At 45.0% G+C, this 16,486-nt stretch overlaps 1 protein-coding gene across 1 annotated transcript in view; it reads right to left on the reverse strand.

Moving 5' to 3' along the window:
- PAX5 (paired box 5) overlaps positions 1-16,486 on the reverse strand; it is a 133,385-nt gene that overhangs the window by 57,031 nt on the left and 59,868 nt on the right. The window contains exons 7-8 of the mRNA XM_031064791.1: positions 11,373-11,429; positions 7,240-7,369 (exon numbers count right to left, since the gene is read on the reverse strand). Of these exons, the coding sequence (XP_030920651.1) occupies positions 7,240-7,369; positions 11,373-11,429 (187 nt within the window). The remainder of the gene's footprint in view (positions 1-7,239; positions 7,370-11,372; positions 11,430-16,486) is intronic.

Here is a 16,486-nt window from a genome sequence, read left to right on the forward strand (position 1 = left end):
ACCCCCAGCTCCAGCAGAACTCCCTGAGCCCGTGGCTGCTGCTCCTTTGAACCCCGGGGAGAGGGGCAGGGAAGGGGTGGGGAGCCACCAAGCAGGGACAGGAGGGGAGGGACAAAGGGACAAAGGACACCTGGATGGCCCAATGTCCCCCAGGGGTGGAGGGCATCTCTTGAATCTGCCCATCACTCAACGCCCTTCTGGAATGCCAGGATTGACAGACAGTGCTCAGCAGGGGTCAGGGAGGGAAAGGAGAGGTGGCTGACACACCTGGGGAAGAAATCTTCCAGGAGAAACCCAGGGTATCTGGGGCAAACCATGACATCACACCACAACAATTCTACCTGGATGTGCATACCTCACCACATACTCTTAAGACTGAACCCTTAATTTTTCTTGTGTACCCCTAAGACTGCTAATTTCCAAAGCCATAAAAAGAAATAGGCCACATTTAAAGATATTTACACAACCCAAATGTCCTCTCTTCTGCTTACACTCTCCCAGCCATTACCAGAGGAACACAGCCCTTACAATCTTCATCAGAGAGGTTCTGTCAGGTCAAGAATCCCAGGGAAGGAGTTTGAAGGCTGGTATCCTTTCCTGGTCACTAGAAAGCAATAGGAGAAGATGAAATGGTCTCAAATTGCACCAGGGGGGAACCTTAGATTGGACATCTAGGAAATTGTCTGCACTGAGAGGGCTGTCAGGCACTGAAACAGGCTGTCCACAACAGTGATGTCTCTGGAGGGATTTAAATGACATGTAGGCATTTGGAGACATTGCTAATCATAGACTTGGCAGCGCTGGATTAGTGGTTGGACTTGATGATCTTGGAGACCTTTCCCAAACTAAATGATTGTCTGGCTGGAAAAAGGAAAAGAATACAAAGATTCAAAACCACCACCCCCAAAAATGAAGCAATGGAAAGCAAAACCTCCATATTTTCCTTCCATGTTTTGTGGTACCTCTAAAATGTTCCCTTAAAATCATGTACAAAAAGCAAAATAAATTATGAGAAAGCTTCCTTAACCACCTACTCCATTTTCATGCCCCGGCTGGTACAGGCAGACCCAGAAGGTACCAGTGGTCCTAGTAATATGGACTGCAGGCTGTCCCACAGCCACCCTGGGCCCAATCCCACCAAAGAAGCAATGACACACAGCTCTACCCAGAAGCATGGAACCACAGAGTCAACCACAGAAACACAGGACAGCTGAGATTAGAAGAAGTTCTGGAGTTCACCCAGCCCAGCTAACTTGGCTATGCAAAAAAGTAGGTGTTGAGTCCAAATTCAATACCTAAACTCTAGCCTGTGGAATCAGGGGGTTTCCCCAGATCCCTCCAGACAAAGTCTGGTTTCTAGAGATGAATCCTCCATCCACAGGCTGAGAATGATCTGTTACCACTCTTCTGGAAGTGATCTGCATCCTATTCCCACTTGTTTTCTTGTTAAAAAAAACAAGTCCTTTTGGATTGCATTGAGCTAAGTGCTGAAATACATTAGTCTTTAATCCTGGCAAGAGCTCAGCCTGGCATTTTAGAGTAGTGATTTCTTTCCTCTTACTGAAGGCCTCAGAATTCATGCAGTTCCACCATCTCATACGTAGATTCAGAAGGGACAAATATTACCTTCCATTCAACAAAACCCGGCAAAACAATGCTCATAAATTGCAGTTACATCATGATGGCACAAACAAAGTAGCATGAAGACTCAGGAAGCAGATGAGACTGAGCACTCCTAAGGAAAAACACATTGAGAGGCTAACTGAGCACTGCATTTCACCACAGAACAGTAGAAAGAAATGTCTTTTGACCTGCATTTATCCCATTTTAGCAACTGTTTTCCCTAACTAAAAAAACAGAACATTATTCCAGGAATATGGATTGCTAAACATAACCCTGTTACCTGCATTAGCCACAGATCTGTGCCACATACGAATAACTAACTACCTGGCACAATGTACTACACCTAAGATGTTGGATACATCCACAGTAATGAAAAGGTCAGGCTGATCTTCCCAGGGGTGGAGGATTCTGCTCTATGTTCAGTTCAGCTTCACATCTGGGATCACCTATGTCTAGTGGCAGAGACCAGCAATGCAAGCCAGAGCAGATAACGGAGATGACAGCCATTGGGAATGTCTCTCTTTCTCCATCTCTTCCAAATAATAAACTGATGCTGATCCTGCTCTTGTTCTCTTTTTCTCACCTTTTTCATATGCATACAAAATAGGCAGCAAAGTCCATGGATTTGGCTCTCCAGAGCCATTGTCTACAAGGCTGACCACAAAAAGAAGCAAGGAACATAACACTACCAGCTGTGGCTGCAAGTTTGCACACAGAAGACATAACTTGTCCATACTTGGCAGAGTCTTGGTCTCCTCCTGCATGTGAGGAAAAGTGGGTGAGCCAAGGGTGATAGAGATGTCCCAGCATGGAAGAAGACCAGGCTCCTCTACGCCATCATTTGCTAGACAAAAAGCCCACTGACAAAACTGTGCCCTGTGACACTTCTTTTAATGGAGTGATACAGAGTTCCCATCACCAGTCCAGTAAATGATGCTTCTCTGCCCCCGGGTGAGGTAAGCCTGATCAACAGCCACTCCTGGCTCTGCAAAAACATACTGACCCTGCTGCTGGACACAGACGGGCTGCTGCAGGTTCATCAATCCACCCACAGCGCAGCACTGGAGAGTCATATAAAGTTAGCAGTTTAACGCGGCTTTATCCTCTCAAAGTGACACCAACCATGCTGAAATCAGCAAGTCAAAGCAGGAAAAATGCATCTGGAGGTAATTAGTAACAATCACAAGCTGCTTGGAAACTGCTGACAACAGCAGCAATGTGCTGGGCCTATGTCATTGGCTTGTAAATAGAGAGAGCCCTTACAGGCTGTGGCAGCATGAAGTGACTGAAGGGATTTTTTTAACTTATTATATAATGTGGTATAAAAACAATGCAAAGAAAGCAAATGGTTCTCTAATCAGAGATTTCGCTGGTGACCCACAGCACAACAGAGGTGGTCGATGAAGCAGTACTGAGAGCTGTGACTACATTTCTCCTTAGCAGCAAGTACTAGCATGAGTGTCAATGTTTAGCAACCCTTTAGCTTTCAATATCTATCCCATATGTTTGGATCTGCCAGCTGGCTAAGAGAGAGAAATGTTACATTTTCTACGAAAAACTGCACAGAGGATCTTTGCCATCTTAAATCTCAACAATGCTTTGCCACCCACAACACAACCTAGTAACAAGAGCAATGAAAAACTGCAATCATAGTTCTGTTCTCAGACATACTTCCAATAAATTATTTTATAATCTTACAGATTTAAGACTGACACCATGAAAGAGACTAAGTTCTCTTCATATCTGGCAGCCCAGAGTACTTCAGTGCTTCTCATAAAGTTTAAGCTTGAACAGCATATACAGCTATAGAAAAAGACACAAGTGTTCCTGGCTCAAACTCATGGTTTTCATATTTTAAGTTTTTTACCTACTTTTCAGCCTTACCAATAGCCCCATTCTGTGTTGAAATATCATGCAGTTGTGTTCACAGCTCTGCTCCACACACACAACCAGAAAAGTTCCCAGTAGAAGCAATGTTTCCCACCACTGCTGCTCTGGGTACCATAACTCATTTGGCAGTGTTTTAAGCAGCTCTTGATCTCATTATACTGAAGCTGTTACAAAATTGTTTATAATCTGGAATGTCAACACAGAAGTGAGATTGACCTCAAGGCAATAACACCACCAAACACAGACTTAGGACTTTTGCTGGACTTTTATCCAATTAACCCTCACTTTTACAGTGGAAAACACACTACCTAGCATACTAAAATATGTTGCCCCCAAGGCTTTCAAGTTCATTCTCTGAGTTTGTTCACATACATCACAGGACAGCCTGTGTGAAACAAGGAAGAGTAGAAACACTCAAAAAAAGACAATAAATTAAAACCAATGCAACTTCCTGAATGTCAAGAGAAGACCAGAGGTAAGGCTGGCCATTCCTTCTCCAGTAAGGAGCAGTTCACATTGAAAATGCCATCACAGATCTGTGAGGCTTAGGCTCTTCTGAACTGAGCGGGGCAAGGACAAGGAGGTGGTTCTGGCAGGATTTCTCTGATGAATAAGGGCATTACCACTGAAGTGGGGCTGATACAAAGCTGACCTTTCTCCAGAGATTGTTACCTTATTGATACCCTATCATCCCCTGCCCATCCCAGCCACAGAACACTAAATCAATAACTGGATTTTACCACAGCTTTGGTCAGGCCACAGACCACAAAAAAAGCTCTGAGAAGGCAGAATAGGTGGTGTTCTTACAGACATTTGTTGGACCTAGCACTCATAACCACTGCAGTGCACCATTTCCCAGCTCCTGATTTTCAGAGACACCTACCACAGATTAAGGTCCCATGGCAATATGCACCTTACGCTTACAGAGGAAATAGGGTCAATAAATGTGTCTCCTTTTCCAAATTCCCTGTCCCACAAAGGAAACAGGATGGGTAAAGAGTTGTGACTGAAAAGACGACTTATATTACGGGAGAAAATAGAGGAATCTGTCCAGAACTACAGTGGGAAATGTACCAGCAAGTGTACTGTAATGGACATGCCTTGCACATTACAAAGTATAGCTTGCTATTGAATCCTCCCTGCTCCTGACAGCCTGCACAGCCCTTTCAGCTCCTCAGGAAGCCTCAGAGTAGGCACCATGACTCGGGCAAACAATATGGGCCCAGATTGTGATGAGGATTTCTGGGTGCTTCCAGTGCATGACCACCAGAAAACAATTCCTATGGCTATTAGAAAGAGAACATGAAAGTATAGCAGATAGACAATTTCCTCCACAAACCTATCAAAAGGCATAGGTTTTAGAAGACTCCTGATATGCTCATGTAAATCTACATTTTTGAATGCTGTTGATAGAAAACTCTACAGCACTTTCAAATTAAAGATATAAATACCCAATGTCTTGAAGAATGCATTCTGTTGTAGCTGTCACTGTGGCATATTTAAGACTAATGGCATTTTTTTTTCTAGAGCCTGCTGTTCATAAAGCCCACTCCATGTTTTTGAGGAGAACTAGCAAATTTAATATTTGGAACCTTAGCTCAAGCGTAGGTAACATCACAGGGAGAACCTCTGTGAAATCCATATTGAACTCTGCAGCATCACCTCTGTAATAGGTTTTACTCTAACAAATGTGATCAATCAGTTCTCAACACTCTAAGGAAGTAGCAATGTGAGACACGTAAGAAGTGCTTAAACCATGGTAAAGAAAGAACTACCAGCCAAAACAGTTTTTGGCTGAACCTCATTTTGGCCAGGTGTAAATCCTGGATGAGCAGTCCCTTAGAAGATGACAGAGGCTATAGTTAGGTCTCTCCAAAGCCTTCCTTTCTCCAGCCTGAAAAATTCCAGCTCTGTCAGCCTTTCCTCATAGTGAGGTGTTCCAGCCCTCTGATCAAATAGGATGCCTCCTCTGGCCTGGCTCCAGCAGCTCCACATCCTTCCTGTGCTGGGCCTCAGGGCCAGAGGCAGCTCTGCAGGTGGGGTCTCACCTGAGCAGGCAGAGGGGCAGAATGGCCCCTCCCTGCCCTGCTGCCCATGCTGGGGGGTCAGGCAGCACAGGGGGGTTTCTGGCTCCCAGCACACATGGCCAGGGCAGGGACAGCTCTCACCCACCAGCACCCCAAGCCCTTCTCCCAGGGCTGCTGTGAGTCTGTTTGTCCTCTGGCTGGATCAATCCTGGGAGTAGCCCCAACCCAGGCGCAGCATCAGCATCTGGCCTTTTTAAACTTCATGAGATTCCCATGGGCCACTCCTAGGCATTTTCCAAGTCCCTCTTGGATGGCTCTATCTTTCAGGGGTGTCATGGCACTCTCAGACTGGTGTAATCTGCAAATCTGCTGAGGGTGCCCATGATCCTTCTATCTGTGTCACTGATGAAGATATTAGATAACACTGGCTCCAGCACAGACCCCTGCTGGACATACAGATATATCTGTATCAATGCTGTATCTCTTTACATCTTACAAGCCACACACCTCCAGAAGTCCCTCTTTCTGTCCATCCCCATCCATCCATCCATCCATCCATCCATCCATCCATCCATCCATCCATCCATCCATCCATCCATCCCTAGACACCTTTCTTATCTGTGAGTCCAACACTCAAACCACCCATTCAGAACCAGACAGATATTGAAAGAAGTCTCTCCTATCCCTCTTCAAGGTACACATGTATTTCTTTCACTCTCCAATCTCTTCTGAATTCTCCTAAACTTTGTCAAGGAAAGCTGAAGACTGATACTTTACTGGGTTAAAACAACTTTGTAACAACACTTGTTTTCAAAACTTCTCCTATGCTGGATGAGATTTTAAGGCATTAAAGACATTGTAATACTTTATAAAAAACAGTATAATCTTCCACAGTTGCTACAAAATAAAGCATTACATCCAATCTTTGTCAAAACAGAGAAAATCCAATGAAATTTGCACCAATTAGACATAGAAGTAACACACTGAGCTAACATTCCTATGAAACACAGAGCCTTTAATTTTAAGAGCCCTCCTTTCTTCTGACTTGCACAACTAATTTGGGATACAATTTAATAATTAGCTTACCACTTGGCCAATTTTCTTGCAAGCAATGGGGTCAGTCCCAAATAAATAGGTGACCAAAGCATTTATCAGACCCTAGCTGTTTCTTAACTCTTGTCTACACCTGCTGAATAAATGCAGATGATTTGGCATTCCTTGAGCAAACAGCCTTTGGTTTTCATTTAAATGCTCAACTTTAGTGCACGGGTACAATTCAGAAATGGTATAAAATGAGCTTCCAAAATTCAGGCTAGTTTGAACTGTCATAAAAACTCCATCCAGTCAAACATACCAGGCACATTTATGAAAAAAATAGCTCCAAAGCCCAAAAGCAGAGGCAAGCATTCTGCTTTTCAGTGATGCGGTGGTATTCAAGATGTACTTTTGGGGTGGAGGGGCACATCCTTTCCTGAACAAGAGGATGGAGGTTCCATCTGTCAGCTACAAACATACACAAATGATTTACTCAAGCCATTCAGCTCTCTTTCAACAAGAGCTCCTATGAAATCACATTCAAAAAGAGACTTTTTGAGCAAATTACTCCACATATGACACAATTCTTCCATAAAGGACCTCATCATGCAATATGAAGGTACAGACAATTCACACTACTTACCAGTGTTTGAAAATCATTTACCTGTGACAATAGGATAGGACTGAGGCCCAGGAACACTTGCTCCCAAATCTGCCGAAGTAGGGCTGGTTATATTGGCCTTCATGTCATCCAATCCACCAGCTAGTGAGGCCATGGCTGAATATTCTGTTGCCTTGAAAAAGAAACAAAAGACATTTTAGTGGAAATAAATTCACTAATCAAGAGGTTTTTTTGCCTCAGCCAACAGAAAGTAGATGCAATACAGAACTCAAAAATCCTTTGTTCAGCCAGTGTTAACGGCACTGCCCATTTACACTGGGCTTTTCAACATTCAAACTGTTCAATAAGTGGGTCTGTGCTTATCACCAGTGTTCTGGGAGAACACAAAAATAGGTTTACTTTATAAAACAAAAGACAAACTCATTAATATGTAACAAGGCTTTCCTGAAAGAGGAAAATTTGTATATTACCTGCCAAGTGCAAGCTACTTTCTATTTAGGAAAATGTTCATGCCTCTTAACCTCCACACTCTCCACATTTCAGTGCTGGCACTTAAGGGGACATGCACTTATGAGAAGGTGGGAACAGGTTTTCCATTTCCCTTTTCTTAGGAATGTTGCATTTCTTCATAACTTACAGGAAAAAGGTATGTATATACAAAGAGTTTGCTTAATGGATGCATTTGTAGATAACTGTTTCTAAATCCAAGTTATTTAAAAATAAATCACCTGACTCTAGTAAGAACACTGTGCCATTTCCAAATAATTTCATAATCTCATTACCTGAAAGAGGCTATGGTAAGCAAGCACAGATCTCAGAAATCAGAGTGTTTGTGTCCTATAACCCTGTTTAAGTCTCCATTGCTGCAGCGTTCTATAGCCAATGATACCAATACATGTAACTAAAGGATGTATATACATATGGCACAAAGCCTATCTTCATTTGCCCTTTTTCAATGATTTTTTATTGTCAGGATCATTCCACAAATCTGTGAAGTTTTCTTTCAAAGTTCTCTGTTCCCTGCTATCTGCCCTTTAAGTTTTAATCCCCTATTTGTGAGACAGCAGTCATACCCATATCAACTGGAGATTGACTTCAAATAAAGAACTACAGTGGGAACAGGAAACTGAAGAGCAGCCACTGTGATGCCAGTCTCTAATGAATTCCTGAAGATTAAGTCAATGCAGAAGCAGTGCAGAGATGAAGAAATGCAGATGAACCCAGGATCACATGGGGGTTTTTTGGGTAACCAAAACAAAACTCAGAAAAACGCAGAATCCCAGAGTGTTTTGGACTGGAAGGTACCTTAAAGACCAGTTTATTGTATATGCCCCCTCCCATGCAGGGACACTTTCCAGTAGACCAGGCTGCTCAAGGCCCCATCCAACCAAGCCTTGTACAGCTCCAGGGATGTGACATCAAAATAAGTTAATTTTTTTTTAAGGAAACAAAAGCTGATCTGAGTGAATACATCTTCCTTCTTCCCGCAAGTTTCTCTGACAAGCCAGCACATAATGTGGTGCTTGCCACTAACTCAGTACTTTGCCACTAACTGAGTACTCAGTACTCAGCCAGGAATACATGCTGGTATCTCTGTAGCTCAGGTCTCACTCAAACAGAAGGTAATTTACATGGATATAATCCTGTATTAACAGTTCTGTGTAATAAACATGTTTTTTCTGCAGACACCATTTGCATGAGTTAGGAGTACAGCCAGTCACCTTGAAGGATCCCCCATACAAACCTCTTGCAGATGAGCAAGCTAAATACATTTTACCAGGGACTAGCTGCTGGCCACCCTTGTCCTGCACCCAGCCCATGCATCTGAGTCCTCTGACTTGTTTCCTAGAATCCTACATAACCATTGCATTAAAGTTGTACTGTTCCTCAGTTCTTTCAGCTCAAGCCTCCTCCAACACCCTCTGTGCCCTCACTTTTGCCTTGCCATCATTCACCTAGGCCGTTTTCTCTACCACCACTGCTTCAAAGACTCCCACACCTCTGACTCATCCTCACTTCTGCTCCTGGGAGAGGACAGCCCTGGGAATCTCCCTCCTCTGCAGAGGATGCTGATAATGGTACCAGCCTTCCATCTTCCTGGAAGTGCAATCAAAGCTCCTTCTTCTCATTCAGCATGCCACTATAATGCATTTCTCAGCCTTCCCACACCATCCCATGTTTTCCTGAGTCTCCAACCCCACCTCTCCCCTATGCAGGGTACATGCACATATGGAGGCACTGCTAGATTTTTTCTTTCCCCAAAACCCTAATCTGGCAAAACATTAGAGAAACAATAGCCCTGCAGAGACATCCCAAGCAGCTGGGGATGCACAAGCATGGATGGGCTGGCAGCACAGCAGAGGAAAAACCTGTCCTTGTGTGCTGTTGTTTGGAATTTCTGGTATCTCTAGAAGAGCACATACAAATCCCTGGGGAGGCATGCCTGAATTCACGCATGTTGCTCTATGAAAGCCATAACCACACCATATGAAGACTAGAAAATCTCTTTGGATCCTCCCGTGAGGAAGATCCACCCCTCCCAACAGGCAGAGAATGAATGTGGTTTCCCAATTACGAAGTGAAAGCTGCACACGTGTAGTTTGGGAGGAAGCACCTAGCTGGAATGGGATCCTTGCCACGGGTCACGTGAGGGGACTGAGGAAGGAGGTGCACATCCCAAACTACAAACCCAACTGGAACCAGCCTAAGCCCTCAACTGCAATTCTCAGACACAGGAATACATAACTCCATAGCTTGCTTCCCTTCAGGAGTCCAAGGAACTGACCCTGGGAGAAAAGGGACCAGAGTTAAGACTTTTAACCTGGAAAGACCTGGAAGTACCATGCAAATGACCTATGAGTAGCCCCCTGAGCTTGGAGAAAGTGACCATTTCTAGTGTCAACCAAGCAGCAATCAGAGTTTTGCATAACCTGGCAGGAGTCACAACACAGGTACCCTGTACTCTTCCATGTCACTGCACCATAGTGAGTTGGTGCAATATACAGTGGCACAGTCCCAAACCATGGAACATTTGCAGGAGGGACTGGAAGCATTACGGTTGCTCAGCACAGTGTGGATGAAGAGCCCATAGACAAGCAGCACTGTGGTAGGAATGAGCTGAAGATGTGCAAAATGGAGATCTAGGATCCTTCTCTGCTTTTGGTCCCAATAACTTCCTGCAGATGGGAGCTGCATGTCTTTTGCCATGGCCCAGCAACTTTTCCCAGAGGTAAGAATAGCGGGATTTTAAGGGATTTTCTGATTGTAAGGGATTTCCCAACTACTTTACTGTGCCCAGATCCCTTCTTGGAACGACCATCAGCTGAACACTAGCAGCCACAAGGAGCAAGCACTGACCACTGCTTCCAGCACTGAGGCAGAAGGGCAGGCTGAGGGGCAGCCCTTCTGATTGCCCCTCTCATCATGCATTCCCAGTGGAGGAGCAACCCCATCACATCGCATCACATCACGTCCACCTCTGCAGTTATAGTTTGCACCACAAAGCAGTGGGGTCAGGGCCAGCACGGGGCTGGCAGAGTGGCAGTGACCAGCACTTGCCTGTGGGCAGAAAAGAAAACATAGTGCTGCCAACAGCAAGGCACTGCAGAGAGGTGATGGTCAGCAGAGGCATCTTCTGGCCCCCAAGGAGTGGGGCATCAGGAGTGCAGAGCAGAGGAGCCTTCACCCTAAAACCACACTATGGGTACTGTCTGCAGCTCTCCTCACTCCCATGGAGGGACCAGGAGACTCCAGAACCCCCTGAAAAAGCAAAAACCCCCTCTCTTACGCTGTGGAGTCACAGTGTTTGGTGTTGAACCACTCATGAGGGGTACAGTGGTGTCCCCTCTTCCCATTCCCCCCAGGCAGATCTCTTCCTTTCAGGCATCCCATCTGGAGAGGAAAGGAAACCCCAGGGGAAGGCAGCACTCATGGAGCAGCCCCTCACCCCACTTCTGCCGACCCTTCCCAGGAGGTTCTCCAGCTAATTGGGGTGGCAGCAGCAGAAGGGATCTCTGATTTGGCTCCTGCACTTGTGTGCTCTCACTGTTGCTGGTGAGAAACAGCCCAGAATGACCATCATGGCCAGGGGTCCCTCCTTGTGCAGCCAGGAAGCCTGACCTTCTGCTTGGTAGGTGAAAAAGCAAGAGACGGGTGTTCATTACCCTAGAAATTACCTGAAAAATGACTGCCTGCGGTTGTACCACGCACTGTCTCATCAGCATGGAGCACCACTGCCATAGCATGGAGGAGAGAAAACACAGACATGTGAAACGAGGTATATATAAAAGAGAGATTGAGAAGGACAAACTGAAAGGAGGGGCAAGACCAGATCTTGTGTGCTCCCCTGCCCTATCCTACTCTGCTCTGGCTCGGCTCTGGCGGACAGAGCTGGGGGGAGTGGCTGCAGTGGTGAGGAGAGGAGTAATCTCTGTGTGCCTGTTAGCAGCAGCACAAGTTCTCTTGCAGCACAGGGTCTGCACAGTCCCTCCCCATTAGACGTCTCTGCGAAGTGCAAACAGGAAGGTTTCTGCTCTAAGTTTTGAATCTACCTCCATTACAAAAGTTTTATTTTTAACTATTAATCCCTTGGAGTGATGATTGTGATAGGCAAATGGTACGAAAAAGGGTGCAGGAAAGTTTCATAACTGTTTTCAAACCTACAGTACAGTAGAGAGGCAGATCTGTGCTGCACTACAGCAAAGCAGAGAGGGAGATCACAACCAGCTTCACCCTGCACTTTTTCTGGTGAAGATGAATGAATGTAACACACCAAAAAGTCAACCTACCCTCTGTGTACAGAAATTGTTTCTTTTATATTTACCTGGGATTTTATCATAAAGTGTCAGGAAAAGATGGATACACAGCAGGGAACAAGGCCACTCCCTGAAACACCCTGGTTTTTAGGTACCAATGTGGGAATGTCAGGGAGCTACGAGGCTGGAATGAGCCCTGCAGCAGTGCTGCAACCCATAAAGTGTGAGACAAATGTATCCTCTTTTCATCTCATCCCTTTTGTGGGGCACAGACCTCACAATGCTGCTGAAAAGAGACTGCACCAAGCAAAGACAGAGAAGAGCTGTCTGCTGCACAGGGCAAATGGCCATTAAAATGAGCCAGCTGGGGTCCACTGGGACCTGCACATGTTGCTTTTTTGCATCTGCTATATATTCCAAATCAGAACATCAGGCAGGCATGAAATAATACCTTCTGTGTTCTCCAGCCAGTGGCACAGCCCACAGCGCTGCTCAGGATGCAGCAGCAGCAGCAGCAGCTCAACAGGAGCTGAGACCATCAGTGCAAGGTGCCAGCTTGGGGTTTCAGGGCTTAGTCTGCCTCCTCACTTACCATGTGCTCTGCCTTCCTTCCTGACAGACGTGGTGCATCAAGAGCCTTCATTGCTAAATAAAACACTGAGGTCCCTGAAAGGCACAATGTTGTCCCCCAAATCACATCCACCACACCCCCTGGTCATCCCTGATGCCAGCAGCAAGCCAGACCTCACAACAAATATCTCGAAGTTATCACATCTTAATATTTTTAAATTAATTAATAAATAGAGGCAAAAGTGGCACATGCCAGGCAGGCTGTCCACAGAAACCCACACAGCAGCCTGACAAAGGGAAAAAATTTGTAATGTTAGCTGTGGTTCAAAGAGTTTAATCCAAAGCAGCTGTAATTCATCTCCCCAGGCTTTCAGAAACCCAGCAGCGCTTGCAGCTGCAGGCACCACTGCTGCTCTGCCTGGAATTTCATGGGAATGGAAAACCCAGCCTAATGCTCTCCTACTCAGCCACCCAAGATATGGGTGGGAAAGGCTCCTGGAAACCTATACATCAAAGTCTCACCATGCTGCCTTCCAACCACCACCCCATTTAATAATTTACATGATATTCCCTGCACTGAGCACTGCTGACACCAAACCAAATCCTACTTTGGAACAAAGGTTATTTACACATCTAACTGGGACTGAACCCTAGTTTCTCTTTGTTTTCAGCCACATTGAGCTCATTGCCATCTCACAGAACGTGGAAGTTTGGTTTCAACCTTTTTCCCTAAGTTTAAACTGGGTATTTCTGAACCTCCCTTTCACAATACATATATTTTTATAAAAAGTTAACAGCTGTGCTTCATTTTAGCCCAAATCCAATTAGGATTGTACACATCCCCAGACATTCCTTTGAAGGCAGTGAGAATTAGCTTGTGCACCCTGCCATGAACACATTTACCCTCATACTTCAAAATAACTGACCTGTTTTTGACCCAATCTTCACATTATCTGCATAAGGGAAATTATATACTACATTTTACATTTCTACAGTACAATTCATAAGTGGGTGCAGATATTCTCAGATTTTCCAAAGGGACACCCAAATCAAATCTAAATGCCAAGAATTTACCTGTTGTTTTTCTTTTATACATATAAATAGCTGCATTTCCATTCACTCTTTGTTTCTCATTTTCATTTTGTTCTAATATCTGCATGTAAATGTCTGAAAATAGCATCTGTAATTGAAGATTATGAAGTATAGCCAGCTCCTGACAGGCTGCTAAGGAAGATGGATTATCCTCATTTTTCTGTAAATTTTGTCAATTTTGGAATTCATAAGCTATCAACACTGATCAAAATGTGACTGCACAGCTGTGTCAAAGCGGACAGCGCAGCACCGGCGCAGCTCCGAGGACAGCTCTCCCCAGCCACTCAGCCAGGGGCACACTCTGCAGGAATCCTTCCCGGCTGCCTGCGGTATCTACATCCCAATCACACTGCCCCCTCCACCCCTGAAAAAAAAAAATCAAATAAATAAGTAAATTGAAAGTACGCAAATTCTCTGGTGCGCCAATTCAGATCACAAAGCACAATTTATTGCATGTTCTCTCTTTTTATTTATCCCTAAGTAGTAAACACGATTTCCATTCAGGGGGTTCGTTATGTTCCACTCCTACCAGACAATCACAGCACACTTGAGGCAATTGTTTAGCCTCTTCCTCTCAATTTTCCCATTACTGGGAGTAAGTACTGTTGGGACTCTTTAATAGCCCGACTGCAGCCCATATCAATAACAGATGAGGTTTAATCGTCCAACACAAAAATTATTTAGGCTCAGTAAGGACATTCAATGTCATTTGCATAATGGCATTTCTATCCTGAGCACCTAACCCATCGTGCATAAACAAGACCCTGGGACCATAAATAATAATAAATCATGACGTCCATGCTCCTCTTGCTATACACTATAATTTTAAAGACATGTGGCACTGCACAGGCCAGTAAATCACACCCGTGTGCACAGTCACACACACACACGTGCCAGTGAGGCTGCCCATAGCAAACAGCAAAACCCCATGGAGAAGCAGCACAGAACACTGCCCATGCTGGCTGCTGGATATGTTTTTAATATTGTTTCTTAGTCAGAGGTAGCAGGCTGAACAAAGCAACGCCTGAGTAGTGTGTGCAGTGCCTGGGCATGTGCTCGATGGACCTGTCAGTCTGCCAAATCCCTGCTGGGCAATCCCTCATGCCTGCTGTCCTTGGATCTCTGGGAAAGTCTAATGGGAAGAGAGCACTGACCTGCAGATGCCTAGATGGGTATTTTCCAAGCAAACCCTCCATGGGCCATTGCAGTCCCCAACGCCCAGCAGGGGCAGAAATGCCCAGTGAACTCTCTCAGAAGCATTGAGGATGAAATGCCCTCCAAGATCATTGAGTCCAACTGTTAACACTGCCAAGGCTGCCACTAAACTATGTCCTCAAGAGCCATAAACTTCCTTTTGTTCCAAAATGAAGCCTCCACTGAAAACCACGTAGGCCAGCCCAAGAGTGGTAAGTGTACACAACAAGCTAAGGTGGCTTTCCAGGTTTCAGTCTCGCCTGGCCACTAACAAGCACCTGGATGAACAGAAACAGCAACTCCACCACAGTGCCAAAGCCAACCTCTGTTTCCACCAGGATTTACTAGTTTCAACCTCATATATTTATCCTCAACAACTCTAGCACCTCTCTGTATAACACAAAAAATTGCTGTGTCTCCTGCCAGACACAAAATTATAGGATGACTCACCCAAGCCTCCACCCACCCTCATCAGCACTGCCCAATCCTGCACAGGCTCTTCCTTTCTGTCTCCATACCAGAGCCTCCCAGTTCAGTTTCTGCTGAGAAAAGCAGAAACTCCAGAACGGATTTTGTAGAAGCCTGCTCCCAGTTTCAGTGTTGCAACACCAGTGCCTACAACTGCCCCAACCCCCTCCAATTTCTTCTCTCCAGTCCTCCTCTCTCCAGCCTTCCTCCTCTTCCCATGGCTGCCCTCTCCTCCTTTGCACACAAACTTATAGGGGCATTTCTCTTCTTCCCTCATTTCCTGCCCTCTCCCCAGCACCAACTGAATTTTCTCAGCAGCCTCCACCATCCTATGTGCAATGCTAAAAAGGAGGCACCCAATCAAAGTAAAGCATGAGACACACAACTGAAATAAGCATAGCACAACCCACCCTAGTGGAAAAGCAGTTTACTTTTTGTAAACCCAGTAGAGAATTTAGGCTTTTATGCCTTAATTGCTACAAGATATTGTTGAAAAATGCTGTTTCTCAGGACAGGAACTGGACACTTTGCCTCTCAACACTAACATTTTCAGCCAGAGGAGGAGGGAAAAAATACAATCCTTGATCATGGTGGCCCCTCTACTTCCACTTAAGCACTAAGCATGACTGTGCAGAAAAGAAAACACAACCCTCAGCACAGTGAATTATTTCCTTATGGAGAAATACGAATCAGAAATGTGAATGCACTCTGAGAATGCATGAGGCTGGCACCAATATTGCCAGATCTTCAATCCATCTCACCGATGGCTCTTGACTTGAGAAGTCTTGTGCAAATTTTCAAGAACACTTGGTATTTGGGTAATGCTTTCACATGAACTACCCAAATGTGTTTCACAAATGCCATCTGAGAATCCTGTTATAGCATTTTTTGTATCATACTAAGCATTGTGTACAATAAACTGGTCTCAAAGTGGCGATTACCAAAACGGCAGATTACCAGGGTCCAAGTCTCACAGGGAGCCAAGGCCCCTGCAGTCAGTGTACCTACAAAGGCACCAAACCTTGACACAGGGGAAAGCCAACAGAGAAAGCCACAGAGTTTGGTGTTTTGTGGCATGTCGCAAAGTCCAAGCTTAACAAATCCACATCAACTCATGAACTCCTGTATTTCAAAGCCAAACACCAAGCCAACACACATTCTTCATTCTCCAAAAGACTTTTGCTTTTCCTGTTTGTGCCATCATCCTGTGG

The sequence above is a fragment of the Geospiza fortis genome, unplaced genomic scaffold (assembly GCF_000277835.1).
Source record: "Geospiza fortis unplaced genomic scaffold, GeoFor_1.0 scaffold545, whole genome shotgun sequence".
NCBI classification, from domain to species: domain Eukaryota; kingdom Metazoa; phylum Chordata; class Aves; order Passeriformes; family Thraupidae; genus Geospiza; species Geospiza fortis.